Source organism: Taudactylus pleione, unplaced genomic scaffold (assembly GCF_031769625.1).
Source record: "Taudactylus pleione unplaced genomic scaffold, aTauple2 ptg000008l, whole genome shotgun sequence".
NCBI classification, from domain to species: Eukaryota; Metazoa; Chordata; class Amphibia; order Anura; family Myobatrachidae; genus Taudactylus; species Taudactylus pleione.
The window spans coordinates 2,180,958-2,202,382 of NW_028284411.1; the positions used below are offsets into that span (position 1 = coordinate 2,180,958).

The following is a 21,425-nucleotide window of genomic DNA, read 5'->3' on the forward strand; positions in this document are numbered from 1 at the left end:
TTGTTGTATATCTGGACGACATTTGAATTTTTTATCAATCACCAGCTCAGCATCACCAGCACGTATGGCAGGTTCTTCAAAAGCTGCGAGAGAATCATCTGTGCACTAAATTAGAAAAGTGTGACTTCGACGTCTCGCAGGTTTCCTTCTTGGGATATACCATCTCGTCTCAGGGATTTTTGATGGATCTCCAGAAGGTTGAGGCTATACTTAAGTGGGTTCAGCCTAACTCTCTTAAAGCCATCCAGCAGTTCCTTGGCTTTTCGCACTATTACCGTTGATTCATTAGATAATTTTCAGATATTGTGGCACCCATTGTGGACCTGACCAAAAAAGGAGCAGACACCCTTAACTGGTCAGACAAGGCGGTCCAATCTTTCAAAATCCTCAAAGTTGCATTTACCCAGGCACCAGTACTTTGAAATCCCAATCCGGCTCTTCCGTTTGTCATAGAGGTTGATGCTTCTGAAGTGGGAGCTGGAGCGGTGTTGTCACAAAGAAATCCTTCTGATGATAAACTACACCCATGTGCTTTTTTTTCCCGTAAATTTTCTTCTGCGGAACGCAACTATGATGATGATAATCGGGAGTTGCTAGCAATCAAGTGGGCTTTCAAGGACTGGAGACATTGGCTAGAGGGGGCCAAGCATCGGATTTCTGTTCTTACGGACCACAAAAATCTGTCCTATATCCAATCCGCCAAGAGGTTGAACTCACGACAAGCACGTTGGGCATTATTTTTTACCCGCTTCAATTTTCTCATTTCCTTTTGGCCGGGCTCAAAGAACATCAAAGCTGACGCTCTGTCCAGAAGTTTCGAACCTATTCAACAGACTGTTGGGACCAATGAGGTTGTCCTTCCAGATTCTTCCTTCCATTGTGCCTTTAATCGAGATCTGGTGGACCTGATTCAAGCCTACCAATCTGAATCACCTTCGAAGAAGCCTTCTAATCGATTATTTATTCCAGAGAGGTTCAGAAGAGCCGTTTTACTAAATTTCCATGCTAGTAGAGCTTCTGGACACCCTGGCATCAATAAAACATGTGTATTGCTCTCTCACTCTGTTTGGTGGCCGTCGTTGACCCAGGATGTGTGGGAATTCATCCTGGCATGCGAGTTCTGTGCTTGGAATAAGACTCCTCGAACAGCTCCTTCAGGCCTGTTACTTCCACTTTCTATACTTAGGAGACCTTGGACCCACATTGCCATGGACTTTATTGTGGATCTTCCCATTTCGGCTGGTTGTTCCGTGATTTGGATGGTGGTGGACAGGTTCAGCAAGATGGTTCATTGTATTCCACTGCCAAAGCTTCCATCTGCTAAAGAACTGGCAAGCTTGTTCATACAACATGTCTTCCGATTGCACAGGTTACCAGTCGATGTGGTTTCTGACCAAGGGTCGCAATTCATTGCAGTTTTCTGGAAACATTTCTGTTCTGCCCTGGGGATACATTTTAGCCTGTCGTCTGGATATCACCCACAATCCAACGGGCAAACAGAGAGAGCCAATCAGACCCTAGAGAAATATCTGCAGTGCCACATCTTCAAGTACCAGAATGACTGGGTGTCATATTTGCCTTTAGCTGAATTTGCCTGTAACAACTCATGCCATTCTGCTTCTGCGGTGTCACCATTCTTCTGCATTATGGGTGAACACCCTAGGGCTAATTCGTTTGATGTCAGCTTCCCTTCATCCACGGACCCACCGGTGGTCTCCAAATTACGGCGCATTTGGTGTAAGGTCCATGCGAATTTGACCAAAGCCTCAGCCCGGGCCAAGAGGATCGTGGACAAACGTAGAAGGCCATTTACCTTTCAGAGAGGAGATCTGGTCTGGCTTTCTACCAGGGACATCAGAATTAGTCAACCCACTAAGAAGCTCGGCCCCAAGTTAATTGGTCCTTTTCAGATCATCACACAAGTCAACCCAGTGACTTTCAGACTTCAGTTACCAGCTCCTCTCAGGATTAACAACTCATTCCATTGCTCCCTTCTTAAGGCTGTTGCCACCTCTGCCCAGTTTGGGAGTCCTTGGGTATCCACACCCGTACCAGTGGAGGTTCAAGGCCAACAAGAATTCATTGTTGAAAGAATCCTGGATTCTAGAGTTTCTAGGGGTCACCTCCAGTTTCTGGTGCACTGGAAGGGCTATGGACCTGAAGAGTGGTCATGGGTGGCAGAAGACGCCTTACATGCTCCCAGGCTGAAGAAGGCATTATTCCGGGACTTCCCATTTAAACCAGGCTCTAAGGGTTCTTCAACCCAGCGTCAAGGGGGGGTACTGTTACAAGTCCAGTCCAGGGCTTGTACATGGCTCAAGATTCTCCTGCTCCAGATCCTGTTCCCATTGGACCTGCCCCCAGGAGATCCGGACGTCTGAGACCTGGGCTGGGTTCCTCCCATGTCACCTGATGAGTCCTTCCTCTATTTAAACTCACTGAACTGTTGCTGCCTCGCCGGCTATAGCGTTTACGTCAGTGCTCGGCTCTGCTGCATGGTCAGCATTACTTACTTGCTACAACTCCTTGGTATCTCCTCCGACTGCTCCAGGACACACTTCCTCTCGGCTGTCCTCGTGCTGCCTCCAGCTCTCCTAGCTGCAGCACCAGCTGTTATCTGCTGTCGGTTGACACTGAGGGAGGACTCAGCTTCCTTACCGACTCCCCCAGCAACTTCTGCAGCGCTGTCATTCCAGCCTCAATCTGTACCAGGTTCTATCATCGGCACTCAGCCGCCACACGACCAGCAGCGCCTCCAGGACATCGGCTAGCATCACAGCTCCTGCATCCTCGTGCTGTCATCGGCTCCTCAAGCTGCAGCACCCATCGCTTTCCAGCACCACAACATCGGCTCGCCAGCTGCAACAACGGCCCATTGGCCACTTTCATCTGCTCATTAGCCACACCATCGGCATTAGCCGCATTATCGGTTCTTAAAGACCGCAACAACCAGATTCTCATCTCTCCCCGCATCATTTGTTCCACCAGCGGCCTTCTTAGGAACTCCAGTTCTGACATCTACTTCCTGTCTATCTGGACTCTAACGGCTACCTTAAAGGTATAGCTAGAGGTACATACATCATATCTATAGCCTGTATGCATACATCATATCTATAGCCTGCGTGCATACATCATATCTATAGCCTGTGTGTATACATCATATCTATAGCCTGCGTGCATACATCATATCTATAGCCTGCGTGTATACATCATATCTATAGCCTGCGTGCATACATCATATCTATAGCCTGTGTGTATACATCATATCTATAGCCTGTGTGTATACATCATATCTATAGCCTGCGTGCATACATCATATATCTATAGCCTGCATACATACATCATATCTATAGCCTGCATACATACATCATATCTATAGCCTGCATACATACATCATATCTATAGAATGCGTGTATACATCATATCTATAGCCTGTTTGTATACATCATATCTATAGCCTGCGTGCATACATCATATCTATAGCCTGCGTGTAAACATCATATATCTATAGCCTGCATACATACATCATATCTATAGCCTGCGTGCATACATCATATCTATAACCTGCGTGTATACATCATATATCTATAGCCTGCGTGCATACATCATATCTATAGCGTGCGTGCATACATCATATCTATAGCCTGCGTGTATACATCATATCTATAACCTGCGTGCAGCTTAGCAATTGCCATCCTTGCTGAATCAAGCCCTGAGTTTGGGAACCACTGCAATAAGCAATTTTTATTAAATATCATAAACTTTATTCTCATCTGATTGTCAGAGGCGATTTCAATAGAGTTGCGTCAGCCAAGTAAAATAGGGAGTAGCGTCTGTCCGGGCTGGCCCCCACCCCAAATAGGCATCAGATATATCACTAAGCAGGGACATCTCGTGGACCCCTGAAGAGCTGGGTACCTGATTCATGAGACTTTGTGTCTGCAGCACCTAGTTCGGTCTCCTGGACTGATTGATTACCTCCTGCTCTACTTTGTGGAATACACTTGGAGCTACGGAAATGAAAATAGTAGCCTTGTAACTTATCACGTACTTACAAATTTACATTATGCAGCGCCATTTACACAACATAAATGGTCTTACCCTCTTCTGGCGCTTTAGATAACTCGCTTCAATGCATCAGGAATAATTAATACAAGACTGAGTTTCCCTATAAGGATTTATAGCACTCGGATAGTCATTTACGCTGGCAGGGGAGGAAGTTTGAACCTTTTATGAAGTCTCCAGACTAAGGATTATACAAACTCGTTGAAATATTTGCATTCTGCTAATGATCAGGAGCTCCATATTAAAGTATAGTAATAATAACAATAATAATTTTCATTTATATAGCGCTTTTCTCCGAAAAGGACTCAAAGCACTTTACAGAAATCATGAACATAAAACAGAGGATTAGATTTGCAAAAACACAGAAAACCATGTACACACCCGAGGTGAGGCAGCCATTCTGGGTCATAAATTCCAAGGATTATGTATACCCCTCATAAAGGTACCAGGCAAGGCAGCCATTTTAGGCAAACTACATAGGTTACACTGGGCAGAAGAAGAAATATCTGGAAGAGAGGACAAGTAATGGATGAACTACAGAATACTAAAGCGAGATACATGATCTTTACAAAACCATCAGGTCCATGCATTGCTCATCCTGCACATGAGAGCACCAGGAGAGGCAGCCATCTTTGGCGCACTACTTAGGTTACAGTGTAACAGATAGGCAATACATGGATGTAAGAAATATAAGGGGAACATGGACAATGACTAACAAGATAACTACTAAATAAATTGTTCCACGTGTTGTTCATCCTGCCTATGGAGTACCAGAAATGGCAGCCACCCGTGAGCATGCCATATACGTAACAGTGAGCCGGACGAGCACAGGAGTGTAAAATGAACAGAGCAGAGAGAGAAAACAAAAATCAAAACACAGCGCGGCTCCCAGGAAGGGACAGGGAGAGTAGGTAGAAAAGGAGGAAAGGGAACAGGATGGGGTAGTATGGGGAGAAATGGAAAGCAGTCAGCGTATTGCAGGTACAAGTACTGTCTGCTACATTTGATGCTAATTGCTAATTCCCTATGTCACGTTCAGGTGATGAGGTGGCACTTGATTAACTTGATCTGCATTCTGAGGGCTTATGTCCCAAATTGTGACATGCAAAATATCTATACCTATGTATTTGTGCTTTGTACTTTTAGATAGAACATAATTTTCAGCATTTGATTCTATATTTATGCCATCTTGAAATCGCAATACTTTAGCACATACATTCTCTGTAGTTAGATTCATTGTACTAGACTGTAGAGCCACTTTCAAGAAGTCGTACTCTTGCATAAGGTTTTGCAGCATCACCATTGCAACCTCCTCATCATCTATTATGTCTATATATTCGTTCATGTCCTTACATGCTCTAAGCTTTAGTGCTATGTGTGCCTCAAGTTAAATCCTCTCATTAGCCTTTTATCTTCATAAGCCATTTGTAAAGTCACCAAAATATCAAGTGTGGTCATTTTCCCGTGAATAATAGAATACACATATGGTTCCACAGTAGTGTTCCCATAGCTCTGTCTACTTGTGAGCTTGGATTATCACCAGGGTAGCTGGTAACTGTCCATACTGTAGCTTTTCCCATTTTAACCGGATTTCCATAGCAAACATCCATGTAGCATAATTTTCTGCACCTGTCAGCTTTACAAAAGTCATGCTGATTTCTGCACAGCTAACTTATATCATACAGGTAAACAAGTGTCTGTCCATACTCACTCAGCTTCTCTTATTCTGTGCCACTGCAGTCTGTAATCTTGGTATCAGTTGTCTTCACACCAGGGTTTCTGGACTTTGGAAGCCAGAGACTTTCATGGTGGCAGCTTGGGTTCAAAACCTGTTTGCATGCGATTGGACCGAGGCTGGGCCCATAACCTATTAACAGAGGCCCTGATTCAGAGCTGGACGCTATGAAAGAGCGCTCGCTCTGAATCAGGGCCGTCCCTCTGAATTTTAGAGCGGCCTCCTGGCCGCTCGCATAGCTGTCGGTAACCACCCACAGCTATAGCGAGTGGCCAAAAAGATGGTGGCGATGGTCAAGACCATCGCGACCATCGGGCTTGTGATGAGACCCATGTGGTAGGGTCTCATCTGCTGCAAGCCCTGGAGTGCTTTTGGCTCTATCCCATGGGAACGCCTCCGTCTGGCCAGCCACGCCCCTGGGAAGCCCACCAAAGGGGGAGTGCTGTCACTCACCATCATCAGCACGCCCCCTTTGTAGCGAGACCCATGGCGACGGCTTGCCCGTCGCTATCCGGGTCTCGCGCATGCGCACGACGGAGCCGGGTCCGTCGTGCGCATATGCACTGGCCCAACATCGACCCGCTTGCGAACGCTCAGCATCAGGCCCAGAGTTAGCTAAGCCCATAAACTGTTAACAGAGTTTAGTAGAGTGTGACCCTTAATGGTACTCTGGGCCTAGGGAGTACAGGTTTTGCTTGCTGAATTGAGCAGCAGGTGTGTGAGTGGCAGTTAGTGCACACAGGAGGCAACTTACCAGGTCTTAGGTCTATTAACCAGGTAGATTAACTTGGCTTGGACACAGGGTTAAACAGGTGCAAGGCAGTTTCTGTGCTGGATGTAGCTTAGAGCAATAAGGGTATGCTGGCATTGTGGTGTGCCAGGTGATAATAGCACCTATGCTTCTGGTGGCAAAGTGGTATGCTCCTAGTACTATGCAGTGGTGGCACAAAGGATTGGGGGCACACTGTGAGGCATTAGAGTAACATGGCGGGGTCGAGCAGGGCACGTGCCCTGGGCGCCGTCGGACTACACACTAAAACAAACACCACCACCACCGCTGGCGGTGTGTTTGTTTTAGCACTGCAGCCAATAAGAGTTAGATTCTTATTGGCTGCTGCACCCACAACCGGCACCAGGCTGGAGCTCACTCATGAGCTCCACCTTCCGGCTCTCACAGTGGGTGAAGGGAGAGAAGTCATGTCATCTCTCCCATAGTGCCGAGCGGGACGGGAGGAGCGGATGGTGGAGGGCACAGGAGTGGGGATTGGGGTAAGTATAGTTTTGTGTTTGTTGTTGTGTCTGTGTTTTATATGTAAAGGGCACTACTGGGGCATTGTATTAGGGGCACTACTGGAGGCACTGTTTAAGGGGCACTACTACTGAGGGCACTGTATAAGGGGCACTACATTTGGGGGCACTACTGGGGTCACTATATAAGGGGCACTACTGGAGGCACTGTTTAAGGGGGCACTACTACTGTGGGCACTGTATAAGGGGCACTGTATAAGGGGCACTATTGGAGGCACTGTTTAAGGGGCACTACTAGGGGCATTGTGTAAGGGGTATTGTATTGGGGGCACTGCATATGGGGCACCACTGGGGGCACTGTATAAGGGGCATTACTAATTGGGGCACTATTACAAGGGACTTTGCATAAGGGGCACTACTTATGGGGGCATTAAGGTGCACATAGAATGGAAAGGAATGTTTCCAGAGTGACAAGAAATGGTAGTATGTCATGTTGACACGCCCCCATTTTTCCATGGCTGTCCACCTTGAGCCATGTGGCCTCCAGCGTGCGCTCACAGTTGGGGCGGGGGGCGCTCCGTTTTTCATCTTGACCCGGGCTCCAAAGACTCCAGCTATGCCACTACTGTGGGGGTTTTACTGGCATTAAAGTCACAGAGGCATGTCCATGCTCTGTGAGTGCTATGAGGAAAAAGATGGCGTAGTGAAGGAGCACATGTGTAGTAAACTAGTACCACATGTCGGAGGCACAGTGGGTCAGTTATATGGGTGGAGGCAGCGTGTAGTGCACACCATCCACCATTTCCATATAAAGATTTGCACTGCTATATATAGCCCTTAGTTATGGATACAATGTGGATGACATGTTTGGGCCTCCCCCACCTAATTTTTGCCGTGAACTGTTTTACACCAGATCATTATTATTATTGCTTTGCTTGCTGGTCGTCTGGTGCCAACTAAAACATTTAGCAGGAACTTTCAGAGCCTCAGACAACTATAAGATACAGTGCAGCTCTCTGGAATAATCACAATTTCCACCCTACATTCCCCCTCCCAGGCAAATCTGAGGACCTGCGACTTTAAACTGAAGACCAGGACCAAAAGAAAACCAAGATAAAAAGGGCAGCAAAACTTTAAAACAACAGCTGTTGCCATGGGAATCCCTTCTGGCCAAACAAAGTCTCATGAGTTGGCCCTAGAAACGCAGTAATCGAGGGTCTCCCTGTCAGTGGCAGCATGGGCATAAACAGCTCGGACACCTCGCGTCTCCTCAGCGGTAACAGGACGAGCGGAGGGGAGCTGGTGGTGCAGGAGGACCTACTAGGTGAGAGAAAGTTTTCAGAGTTTCCAAACTTCCAGACAAAAACTTTTCCCAGACTTTCAGATCTCGCTGATCCTCTCTGTGGGTTACTTGGATGCCTCTAATTGTCCGTGTCCTATTTATCTGGTTCACCAGCTGGAATACTGGTCAACTCTCCCACTGAATACAGCTGGAGAGGCTAATACCGGCAGCCAGAGGGTTAAGATGTATGTAAGACCGCAGAGGGACTCCGATTGCCCTTGTTTTGTGTGCTTAGTGGCATGAAATGCAGCTCAGTGAATGCTAGTCACAACGTGGTGAGCTAGTTATGTACGCCAAGCAGCTGGCAATTAGCAGGAGCAGCAATGTGCACCCCCCTCCTCCTATTAGGAGCTAAGAATGGGGTAAAAGTGTTCAGTCTCTAGCCTACGAGATGCCCATAGGGGCATATTCAACTGGGCGCGAGGTTTAGCGAGGAAAAAAACTCGTGCCCAATTTTGGATTACGGCGGGTATGTGCGCTGCCGATACCCGTGGTATCCAATTACAAAAAAGTGGTTGCGGGGTTTTCAGCTCTGAAAACCCAGCGCCGCATTAAAAAAAAAAATTTTGCAGGGGGGTCTCCGGTAGCCTCTCCTCTATCTTCTCACTGGAGAGGGGGCTGCTAGGAGTCCCGGGGGCTACTGGGAGGCTCCAGGGGCTGGTGGGAGGAGCAAGGGCTGCTGGGATATGTAGTTCTCCCAGCGCCAATTGCTTAATTAGTCCTCAAGGGATTTTTGCCGCCGGGGTCCCAGAGCAAGTCCCACTGATTTTTCCTAAAATTAATAATTTTAGAAAAAAAAAAATCACACTTGCCCTGGAGGTGCGAGAATAAAAAACTCCCAGGGCTCAAAAAAAGAAAAAATCTGCACCTAATTGAATAGCAAAAATGACGCACCTACAGGAAAACCTCGCAGGTGCGGGATTTTTGATTTTCTCGCCCCCAATTGAATATGCCCCATAGACTGATTGAGAACAGGATGCAAGTCTGTTTTGGAGGCGTATCTTACAGTTTTTCGCACTGCGCATATGTCCGCCTCAGCCGCATCGCTACTATATGGATGAATGTAACTGGGTGGTAAATGGGCATCCCCATGTAGTGTAAGGGGCCTGAGGGTGTATCACAGCTGCGTAAGGGGAATTGCGGGCTATTCAGAGATCCGCAATCGCATACGCCAAGATCTGTCTGATTTCAGATGGGTCTCTTGTGCCAGGTATAGTGATCGTTGCAAATGTGCGCTAAGAGTGATGGATGGATAGATGCGGTCGCGTTATGCGGCGAGCACTGAATACAAGGATAGATCTGCAATTATTTCCAAGCACATACTATACGCAGCCGCTTTATGCGGAACAATGAGCTGCAGCTGATCAGCATATTAGTAAATGAGGACAGAGGAGGTCCTGAATGCTAGGGGTTAAATATACTAAAGGTCGATTTTGTAGTCAAATTCAAAGTCGACTTACATTGCCTGAACTCAACTTCGTGTTTCACTGTCCAAATTGCACATTAACGAACAATCGATTTTGAAGTCGATTCCAAAATCGATTGCGATTACCATCGGATTTGGCAGGTGTAAAATGCATTCGGTTTTAAAACTTTCAACCGAATGCAAATAGAACCTAAAACACGAATACAAATTATAAAAAAAAAGAAGCACTGCACAGATCACTATGATCAATATGATCTGTGCAGGCTTCTTAAGATTAAAAGTATGAGTAAACCTTTTTTTTTTTTTTTTTTTTGTAAATGGGGTTCCCCTAAATCCATAACCAGCCCTAGATCTTTCAGCCTGGTCAGATCAGGAAAAATCGTGGGGAAAACCAGCGTGGAGTCCCCCTGTTTTCAACCAGCACTGCTATTCCCTGCACCCCTGGTGATGGCGGGTGCAGGGTTAATGGGTTAAAGTGAGTAATAGTAGTGTTCTTTACAGTGGGATGACAGGTCCCAGCAGGTCTGCCCCGGCATGCGGGTCTTTGGAGAACCACAAGTACCATCACGCCCGGTCAGGAAGTGGCCGCTGGCACTTACTCCATCACTTTGAAGAAAATATTTTTTTTTAAAAACACAGTACACACCTCGGGTGATTTATCTGTTTATGACACATTCATGAACACTCACACTATATACTTACCTTCTCCCTATAGGGGGTCTTTACCCTTCTCCAGGTAGAAGTCCAAGGTCTTCTTAAAATAGAGAACCAGAACTTTCCACCCCAAACGTACAGCTATGCTGTATGCAATACAGCGCACCAAATGACAGAGCCCACATGGGTTCCTATACTATAGCCATGATTGGCTAAGCGTCAGACCACTCTTAGCCAATCAGCGGGCGTTGTCATAGAAACTGTCCGCTGATTGGTTAGCCCAGGGCTGGTTACCCCTCGGGAAGGGGGACCTCAATTTATTTTGGGGGTCCCCACTTTCTGTGCATTGCCATCCGTGGGTTGACTAGTTTGGGGCTGGTTTACATTATGGCAGGGGGACCCCATGCTGTGTCTCCCTGCTATAGTGTAATCCCTCCGGTTGGTTCAGCCCGATGCTGATTAATGGAAAATAGGGTAAACCCTACACTATTATTTTCCATGACCAGACCAGGCTGAAAGGTCCTGGGCTAGTTATGGATTTGGGGGGGACCCCACGTTGTGTGTGTCCCTGCTATAGTGTAACCCCGCAGCCAGTTCAGCCCAGTGCTGGTTAATGGAAAATAAGGGGGACTCCAAGCATTTTTTTTTAATTCTTTCACTGCTTTTATCCCTGAGAAGCCTGCACAGATCATACAGTAGTGATAACCTGCACAGATCATACAGTAGTGATAACCTACACAGATCATACAGTAGTGATAACCTGCACAGATCATACGGCAGTGATAGCCTGCACAGATCATACAATAGTGATAGCCTGCACAGATCATACAGTAGTGATAACCTGCACAGATCATACAGTAGTGATAACCTGCACAGATCATACAGTAGTGATAGCCTGCACAGATCATACAGTAGTGATAACCTGCACAGATCATACAGTAGTGATAACCTGCACAGATCATACAGTAGTGATAGCCTGCACAGATCATACAGTAGTGATAACCTGCACAGATCATACAGTAGTGATAGCCTGCACAGATCATACAGTAGTGATAGCCTGCACAGATTATACAGTAGTGATAACCTGCACAGATCATACAGTAGTGATAGCCTGCACAGATCATACAGTAGTGATAGCCTGCACAGATCATACAGTAGTGATAACCTGCACAGATCATACAGTAGTGATAGCCTGCACAGATCATACAGTAGTGATAGCCTGCACAGATCATACAGTAGTGATAGCCTGCACAGATCATACAGTAGTGATAGCCTGCACAGATCATACAGTAGTGATAGGCAGGTCTATTGTTTAGGTGATTTATCAGTAGGTTTTTTGTTTTTTTTTAACGATTTTTGTTCATTTTTAAAACCAACTGAAGCAAAATCAGGGATCTTGTCTATGTATTGATATTTGGTTATATAATTGGTTTTGCCTTTAGTAAATCTCTGATTTGCAAAAACGAATGAAAATCAACTTCAAATAGCACAAAAACCCCAAATCGACCTTTAGTAAATTTACCCCTCAGTGTTTAGAAATAGGGCTCTGGAAAATTTTTATACCCATAAAAAAAAATGGAGGGGGCTGCACGCGGGTTCTCATTAGCCATTAGATAAACCGCTGCGGTCCGTAATGACCATTCCAGGCTGCGCCAATTACAATATTCCTGCATCACAAATGAATGTAAATGAGGCCAATTTGTTGCGTCTGTTACTAGAACGGAGCTATAAGGATCCATTATGAGCCATGTTTCCTTATCTTCCAGCCCTCAAAATCTTCAGCATCACGGCGGTGTCCCTCGCCATCGTAATACTAATTGCATCAGCCATCACATGTGGCATTACCTACCACAAACGCAACAGGTGAGTTACACGCGACGGGTGTATGGTATCGTGTGGATGTCATTTAGATGGTTTGTGTCTCGTTATCTCCCTGTTGGCTCAATGATAATCATTTGCAAGGTTATCTATTATTAAAAAATTGCAATTATATCTGCTGTTAAAACGTTTGGATACTTCACAATCACAGCATCTCTCATTTTACCTCATACACCCATGAGGGTGCATCTTAAAATTAAGTTGGGGGGGGGTCTTTGCTCTACAATCTCACATGGCACAGTTCTTATAAATATTTCACTTCATAGATACAATGACATAATACTAAGGACCTCATTCAGAGCCGGACGCTATTTGCGCTCGCTCGTTCAGTAAAAAGGGGTAGCTATTCAAATGAACCGTTCGCTCTTTGCGGTCTGTTCACGCCTCTAGGTCTGAATGAGCGAACAAAACTTGCAGTCATTTTTTGGAAAGCTGCGCCCCCTGGCCGTTCGCATCCTACGTCATGTCCGCTATTTATTAGATTAATCGAGTACATTGACCAGCGTATGAACTGCTCGCTATTCTTGTGGTTGGTTTTTCATACCGCAATCTTGCGAGCAGTTCTGACTATAAAATAACCCAGTGACGTGGTCAATGACGCTGCTGTATTAATTATGCACACCCATAAAACGCCCGTTTTGACCTTTAAGCACGCCCCGTTTTCAAGCACCTTCCCCTGTTACCACCCACATACGCCTCCTCTTGTCACTCCAAATAGCAGGCATTCGCTATTTAGCGAACAAACGATTTTCGGCCGCACTGACTGGTTCGCGCATGCATATTACGATCCGTACGCATGCGCAGTTGGGCAAACATCGCTCGGAACGAACGAGCGGCCGCTTACGAGTGGCTCTGAATCAGGCCCTAAGCTCATTAATATGTTCAGTAGTGGGTGTACTTTTTAAGTGTAAGCAGTTGTGTGTATTGGAGTAGAATGCTGGTCATTTAAAGGGGGTGAACTGACATGCAATGCTTTACTGTGTAAACTTTTTGTTCTAGATCACAACCTTTTTGTCATCGTCTAGGGCAGGGGGTTCCCAACCACGGTCCTCAAGGCACACTAACAGTCCAGGTTTTGAGGATAGCCATACCTGAGCACAGGTGTCTTAATTAGTACCTCAGATATTTTGATTTAACCATCTGCGCTCAAGCATGGATATCACTAAAACCTGGACTGTTAAGTATGCCTTGAGGACCGAGGTTGGGAATCACCGGTCTAGGACTGTAAAATGTGTCGCTTGTTGTTTTAAAGAGAGGGAAAAATGTATTAAACTTTTTCTTTTTAACAAACTTGTATCAGTAACTCCGTAAAACAAAATTGTTTCATTTACCCCTATGTTCTATATAAATTCAAGTCCTTTCTGGGGATATGCTATGCAGTGAATTAGTCATAGCTTGATGTTTGTAAAAAAAAAAATAAAAAAAAAATGGACCCCTGGATGCGAAACCTAAGGAGCAATTTGTGGGTATGGAAATACAGCACTTAGTTTTTGGCCATAAATGGGAACCCAAACTTTCTCTCCTGTTACAAGTGCGGCAACACAATCTAATGCCAAAAACCATAACCGTTCTAATACAAGAGCCAACCTGCGTTAGACCATTCCACACTTCCCATAATTAACTCCTGTCTCCCCCTAGTGGACTCACAAAGCACTACTTCAACGAAGTGCCATATGCACTGGGCATCTTGACGATTTTTCTCCTGTATTATGTAGAGTAGGCTGCATGGGAAAAACACCTACAAACCAGCGACAGAACCGCCGCCCCTACAAGCCATGGGCTACGGCCTGACAACAGCTGAGTTTCTTCTTTCTCTCTATGGCACCTGGGCAGGCATCCAAGACACAAATACAATGCATCTCCATGGCAGTAGGTCTCGTTCCAAACCACTTTAAGAAGCAATCTCCCCTCCGTACCTCTTGCTGTGTGACAGCAAATTAGAGACCCAAACTCTTATTACTCATGTAAGGCATTTAGCTGCCAAACCCTCCTCTCTCACTGCTGCAAGAGGATGATCTATCCCACCGGTCACTTTGTTTCGCCATCATAGAGAGAGATATTGTTCTGGAGGACGAGTTAACCCCTCAGCAAATAGAAGCCTTTGTCTGGAGTAGATCATTTAGGGTATTTTTAGTAAGAAACCTTTTTAACATATTTTTTCGGCAATTAAAATAACCTCTTTGCTATTTTATTATACACATGATCCTATCCTCCCCTCTCCAACATTCCCACCCAGGGGAGAATGCGGAAAGCCGTTGTCGGTACATTATTCTGAAATTGAAAAATCAAAACATACACAAACACCAAAAGTTTTAGGGGTCTATTTACTAAGCAGTGTTAGGAGACAGAGTGAAAAGGGATAAGGTGCCAGCCAATCAGCTCCCAACTGTCATCTCACAGGCTGTGTTTGATAAATGACAGTTAGGAGCTGATTGGCTGGCACCTTATCACTTTTCACTCTGTCTCCTAACATTGCTTAGTAACTAGACCCCTTAATCTTTTATTACACATGCACTCATTTACTCGCTCACACTAATTACTTACCCCCACTAACACTACATACTTACCTTGTCCCTGGTGCCAGTTGGTCACTGCGTTCAATAGCATCCAAGGAAAAGAGGAGTCCTCCTCTCCAGTAGGCATCCTTGGGTAAGAAAACAAAGCGAAACCTGATCCAGCCGGACGTAGCAAAAAATAAATAAATTACCTCACGCTCACTAAAAATGGGTGTGCAATAGGCGGCAAAGATGCAAATGAAAGGACCCCCGTGCCCTTCGTGTTACAGTCAAAATAGAGAGAATAGCAAATTGCGCCACTAGAATTAGAATGCAAGTGACCTAATATGGCTTATATATAATGATAGTAAGTCTGTGTCCATGAATTCAATAATAAATGAGGGTATAATAAACAAAAAAAAAAAAAAAAAAAACCTTTACTCACCGTTAATAGCGAACAGACATTTTAACATGTATAGACGAGAAAAAAAGGGGACATATAGGGGAAAATATTTGTGGTAAGCAAAAATTATGCAAGGAAAAATTGTATAATTACAAAAATAATAAAAGGAAATGTTAGTAATAAGTCTTGACAACATAATTGTTGTAGAAAGAGGATCTAATGATTATTATCATTTATTTATATGGTGCCACAAGTGTTCCGCAGCGCCTTACAAAGTACATAAACAAATAAGTAACCAGTGACTTACAGTACAATACAATACAAAGCAGGACACGGGCATGTATAATAAACATTGCTATATTAGTGACCTTTATGCCCGCATAAGCAGCCAGGTGTTAGTTGCCCTAGTGGGAGGGTAAGAATTAAATTAAATTACAGTAGCGAAAAGCACAAGAGGGTTCCTCCTTATCTGGGATTACCCGATTGTTAAAAAGTCATATGGAGTCTTGTTTATACTGGGTTTCTGTTAGAGAGTGGCGTCCCACACCTCTAATACAGACAATGTTGTTGCAAGGCAACGGCAGAGGTAGCAGCTATAGTTATTTACAACATGGAAACAGAAAGGCCCCGATGGAGGTACCCCTTGATGAGATGGTCTAGGAGTGCCAGTGGGTGTGACTACCGTAAAGGACAGAGGGTAAGTGGGTGTGACTGCCGTAGGCAGCGCTGTATACACAGCACCGCTCGTGAATGTGACAGGACCCACATCTGTTGCTACAACTCATCAGCGGTCACTACCATGGTAACAGGCAGAGTGACAGTCTGTCAATCAACAGCCAGCCCGCTAACAGTAATTCGCAGCCAATCACCAGCCTATTCCCATGGTTGCAGCCACTGATTGGCTGGGAGGGCCCAGGTACAGGAACACACGTGTCACGCTCAGCACCGCATGTATAACACTGATATGTCCATCTGAATCAGGGCCGTCCCTCCTACTTTTTGGAGCGGCCTCCTGGCCGCTAGCATAGCTGTGGGTGACCACCCACAGTTATAGCGAGCGGCCAAAATGAGGGTCGCGATGGTCAAAACCATCGGGCTTGCGACAAGACCCCAGCCACGCCCCCGACACGCCCACCAAAGAGGGCGTGCTGTCAATCACCATCGACAGCACGCCCCCTTTGGTGCGAGACCCATAACGATGGCTTGGCCGTTGTTATTCGGGTCTCGCACATGCGCATGATGGAGCCACCTCCATCGTTCGCATGCGCACTTGGGCAACATCGACCAGCTTGCGAGCGGGTCTGAATCAGGCCCTCAGTTTATTTTCTTACCCAAGGATGCTACTATGGGATGCAAATCATCACCTGGGATGCTACTGGAGAAGAGGACCGATCATTGCCTGGGATGCTACTGGAGAAAAGGACCGATCATTGCCTGGGATGCTACTGGAGAAGAGGACCGATCATTGCCTGGGATGCTACTGGAGAAGAGGACCGATCAGGGCCTGGGATGCTACTGGGGAAGAGGACCGATCATTGCCTGGGATGCTACAGGAGAAGAGGACCGATCATTGCCTGGGATGCTACTGGAGAAGAGGACCAATCATCGCCTGGGATGCTACTGGTGGACCGATCATCGCCTGGGATGCTACTGGAGAAGAGGACCGATCATCGCCTGGGATGCTACTGGAGAAGAGGACCGATCAAGGCCTGGGATGCTACTGGAGAAGAGGACCGATCATTGCCTGGGATGCTACTGGAGAAGAGGACCGGACATTGCCTGGGATGCTACTGGAAAAGGGGACCGACTGACACAGGGGACAAGAAAAGTATGTACTGTAAGCACATGTGTAATAAAAGAATAAAACATTGTGTGTGTGTGTACGGTCATTATTTTAATATTTTTTTTACAGGAGGCATATAATTAGCAGCATGCCCTTAATGCGCTGCATGCTGGAACTTGTGGTTGTCCAAGTACAGGCATGCGGGGGGTGCTTGCTGGGACCTGTGGTCCTAATGTAAAAGACATTACTTTCAATCTGCTCTCTACACCTATCAACATCGCAACCACCGCTCAGGGGTGCGGGCGATACCCCCTCCCTGGGATACACCAAAAGAGGGTCACCACCTCCCCAGGAATTCCCAACCTGAGCTGACTAGTTGCGGGGAGGGGATTGCTTTGGCCAGGCGACCCCGTCAAATGTGTCCCCTGGCTGTGGCATAACCCCCTCCTCCCTTCCCCAGTGGAGCCTGGATTGGTTCTAAAAATATGGGGGACCTCTACGCAAATTTAGAACCAGGGCCGGATCAAAGAGCCAGGGGCTGTTTATGCTTAGGAGGGAGGACCCCACGTCATTTTTTATTTTAACCAGTTAATGGATTTATTACACACTGATCTGTGCATGCTGCTGCTAAACACGCTGCTCAGGGTGTAGTCTACTTCAAACTTGTTTTGGACCGAATTTTCATTGCTTTATACCCGTGTTGGCAATCACGACCCTTGGTAAATCCCCGTGTCCTATTCCTGTCTATAGAAAGCACTTGCAAGTTTGGCTGATGGTGTATTTACTTCTATTTGCCTGTTACCCCTTCTTGTAGAGAGGATCATGATTTTACACCCGTGTTTGCCTTTAGTAACTCTCCCTGTTGGAAAAGCAGGGTAAACAAGCCCGGGAATGGCATCTCGGCCAGACGTGATTCTTAGTAAATTTACACTCATTTTCTTATGCCCGTCTCATGTCGTCACGTCAGTTAGCAGCACGCTTACATTTAAATGCACTTTTTGTCCAGGATTGTATTGGGGTGCTGGGATTCCGTCTCAGGCAGTTAGTTTAGGGGTAAGTGTCAGAGAGAAGGCTGCCACCTGTTAGGTACAGGTTAACCACCTGGATTTCAGGTTGTAGATGGATGGTGTGGAGGAAGGATGACTTGTTTGCCCCTCACTGCAAAGCCGGAACTGCTCTCCTTTGGGTAAAGACCTTTTTCTGCTTTTTGCCAGCTGTGCTTGCACCTGATATAACAACTTCAGACCATGCTAGGAGGCAACACACTACATCCACCAATGAAGGACGTTGCCTCAGTTGGCTACAATTTAGTGGAATAAACGCCTCATTCTGGGACTAGAACTTTTACAGGGAATTTGAAATCAAACTCATGATATCAGCCGACAGCAATGTCACAGACAAATGAGCATAAGATGGAAGCATCCAAATGGTAGGAAGACGGGGACTCAAGCCCAGATGAAATGTGGAGTCATTACCCGTCTTCTTACTAGTCCTATCACAGTTGTATTCATGATTTCATGGAGGTTATTTTTAAATGTGATGTTTGAGAAAAGAAATGTAATCTTCCTTTAAGTTTTCTAATATTATCTTTCATGATGAAGTCCATATTACACAAAATGACTGTACCAGGAAACCCCCCCAAGGTGTCTGCATGCCATACCTCTGAGACCCTGTTACCTGATTCATCCAACACAAAGATACAATTGTTTCTCTGGGCAAAGGTTTTAATTTAAGATATACTAGTAAAGGCCTGGCCAACCTGTGGCTCTCCAGTTGTTGTGAAACTACAAGTCCCAGCATTCCCTGCAACAGTTTAAGCATTCCCTAATAGCAAAACTGTAGCAGGGCATGTTGGGACTTGTAGTTTCACAACAGCTGGAGACCCACAGGTTGGCCAGGCCTGGACTCAGCATTTGCCCGGTCAAATGGTCTCTGCTACATATCGTCTAGATCCCCCGCGGTGTAGATGCAATTGGTGGGGTGGGCGGAAGAGGCGCTGATCTCAGGACATGCCATAGCGGATAATTATACATATATTCTGCGCCAGCCGTGCAGCAATGACCAATCTTTATCGTCTTTCTCTCTCCATGCAGGCAGTATAGGAGAGCGCAGCAGTACGAGAACATGGTAAAATACGACAACAATACAAGTCCCGTCCACATTACCGGTGCCAGGCGGGTGCTGAGCATCCACAAATCCTTAGTGCTGATGAGGCAGTGTGACAGCTCCAGACACAGCTCTCAGGTTTATTTCATCTATAACAACCCAGCTATGGATACAGAGGAGCGGGAGGTCCAGGAGGACGTTACAGAGCAATCCAGCGACAAACCACTGCCTGACAGTCACAGGATCCCCCACGACAGCAATTCCACCGGGATCATCCTTAACCCCTGCGTGTTCTTCATCTGACAACTGCACCTGCGTATAACGACCACCAGGGGAGCTGTAGGCGTTTCCCATAGGCTAAACCACAGAGAGGCGCTACCAGTGGCTGTGCCGCGTTAGTGTAACCAAATATAGTTTACATTGCACTTAGCAACATTATTTCTGCATGCACTTACATAAACTGAAACCAAAAGGGTAGATGTACTAAGCCGGGGTTTGGCAAAGCCACCGTTGATCGGCAGCTCTAACTGAGGGATTTAAAGCGGCAACAGTATAAAAAAAAAATTAGAAACCGTACTACAGTATTCATATCTGTTGCTGATTTAAATTCATGGGACAAAGCCGCTGATCGATGGCTATGAGTAACTGCAGGTTAGTAAATCAAACCCCAAGTTACATAGGTTATAGTAAAGTAAAACAATATACATTATACAATGTATAACCATAGGAAAGATCGCGACCAGCATCAGAATATTCTATTACAGATTTTTTTTTTTTGTCCTGGTTTGTTTGAATTGAATATAATAAAGGCTCCTAGAGACCTAAAGGGATGGTGGTGTTTGCTCCCAACAAAAGTAGAGAACATTGTACTGTAACTCACCAAGCAGTGGGACTTTATACCCCACAAAACGCCAGGGAGATTCGTTGTTCAAGTTCAAATGTGCCTTTATTTCACTGACATCCTTGATGCAGAGAGTAACTATAACAGCCACTGAACGCTCTCCGCGGAGAATGTCTGGTAACATGGGCAGTTCGATAGGCACGGCCCGCTGTTATGCGCAGTTCTGTCCAGGGAGGCAACGTTAACGGTTTCAAAGAAACAAAGTATTTTTTTTTTGTTTAATTTTTTTTTTTTTTTTTTTACAAAGTATGAAACTTACTAAAAGTTTTTTAAAGTTAAAACTTTAACAGGGACGGTGGGTGGGGGACAGCCCAGGTTCTCTTTTCAAACTAAATTGATATACATCAGCTGAATAATCCAGCTCACAAGTAGAAACTTTAGAAACCAATTCAAGTCACAATTTTTCAATCAGAAGACGACAAAATCCTTCTATCAGTGGTATATCTAATTACGATGGCTGATTGAAAAGTAATGAGACGTGGCAGCTGGTTATTGTGAGGCTCATACATCGATGTGTCTGAACCTGCGGTTGAAGTGCCGCAGTCTTTGTTTGGTCACAGCGAGTAGAAGATCTTGGTGCGTTTCGTCATGGCGGACGAGGAAGACATGTCTGTGAGATTATGTCAAAGATGTGTGATTGAATTTTGTGTTAAACTTGTAAAAAGCGGAAATGAAACGAATGTTACGGCAAGCATACGGTGGAGAAACAATTAGCCGTGCTGCAGTATTTGGGTGGTGGAATCACTTCAAAGAGGGTGATACGCGAGTGACTGACTAAGCGCGTTCTGGGAGACGTTACACCACGGTTACAGATGTCAACATTCCCAAAGCTTCTGAGATGTTGCAAAATGACAGAACGTTACCTTTACGTGAACTTTCGTCACAATCGATGTCAGGAAATCGGCTATCCTCTCCGACATTCGAGCGGTCTTCTTGCACGATTTAGTAGTCGCATCTGCTCTTCTGTGAGATTTCTGGGTACCCACCTGGCATACACGCCATGTATTTTCAGTTCCATATGCTGATCCCTTATGAATGCGATGCCAAGTGAAGCCGAAAGTTTGCGCAAAGTTACCTTCTATCATTGCGCAACATCTCCGCAGCTTTGGTAATGATGACATCTGTAACCGCGGTGGATGGTCTCCCAGAACGCTCTTCGTCAGTTACTCGCGTATTACCCTCTTTGATGTGCTTCCACCACCGAAATACTACAGCACGGCTAATTGTTTCTCCACCGTATGCTTGCCGTAACATTTCATGTTTTTCATTTCCGCTTTTTCCAAGTTTAACACAAAATTCAATCACACATCCGACATGACGAAATGTACAAAGACCAAACAAAGATTACGGCCGTCCAACCGCAGGTTCAGACACATCGGTGTATGAGCT

General features: G+C 45.7%; 1 protein-coding gene across 1 annotated transcript; it reads left to right on the forward strand.

Annotated features, from left to right (window-relative positions):
* The first annotated feature begins 8,247 nt into the window (after window positions 1-8,247).
* Window positions 8,248-19,961, forward strand: LOC148542803 (uncharacterized). The gene is made up of 3 exons (XM_088464419.1): window positions 8,248-8,372; window positions 12,237-12,333; window positions 19,123-19,961. Exons 1-3 carry the CDS (start codon window positions 8,285-8,287, stop codon window positions 19,436-19,438), a joined length of 501 nt encoding a protein of 166 aa, XP_088320545.1. The 5' UTR covers window positions 8,248-8,284; the 3' UTR covers window positions 19,439-19,961.
* Window positions 19,962-21,425: the final 1,464 nt, after the last annotated feature.

Coding starts and splice junctions, on each gene's coding strand:
- LOC148542803 (XM_088464419.1), top strand. CDS start 8,285: ATGGGCATAAACAGCTCGGACACCTCGCGTCTCCTCAGCGGTAACAGG. Junction 8,373..12,236: donor GGTGCAGGAGGACCTACTAG/GTGAGAGAAAGT, acceptor CTTATCTTCCAG/CCCTCAAAATCTTCAGCATC. Junction 12,334..19,122: donor ACCTACCACAAACGCAACAG/GTGAGTTACACG, acceptor CTCTCCATGCAG/GCAGTATAGGAGAGCGCAGC.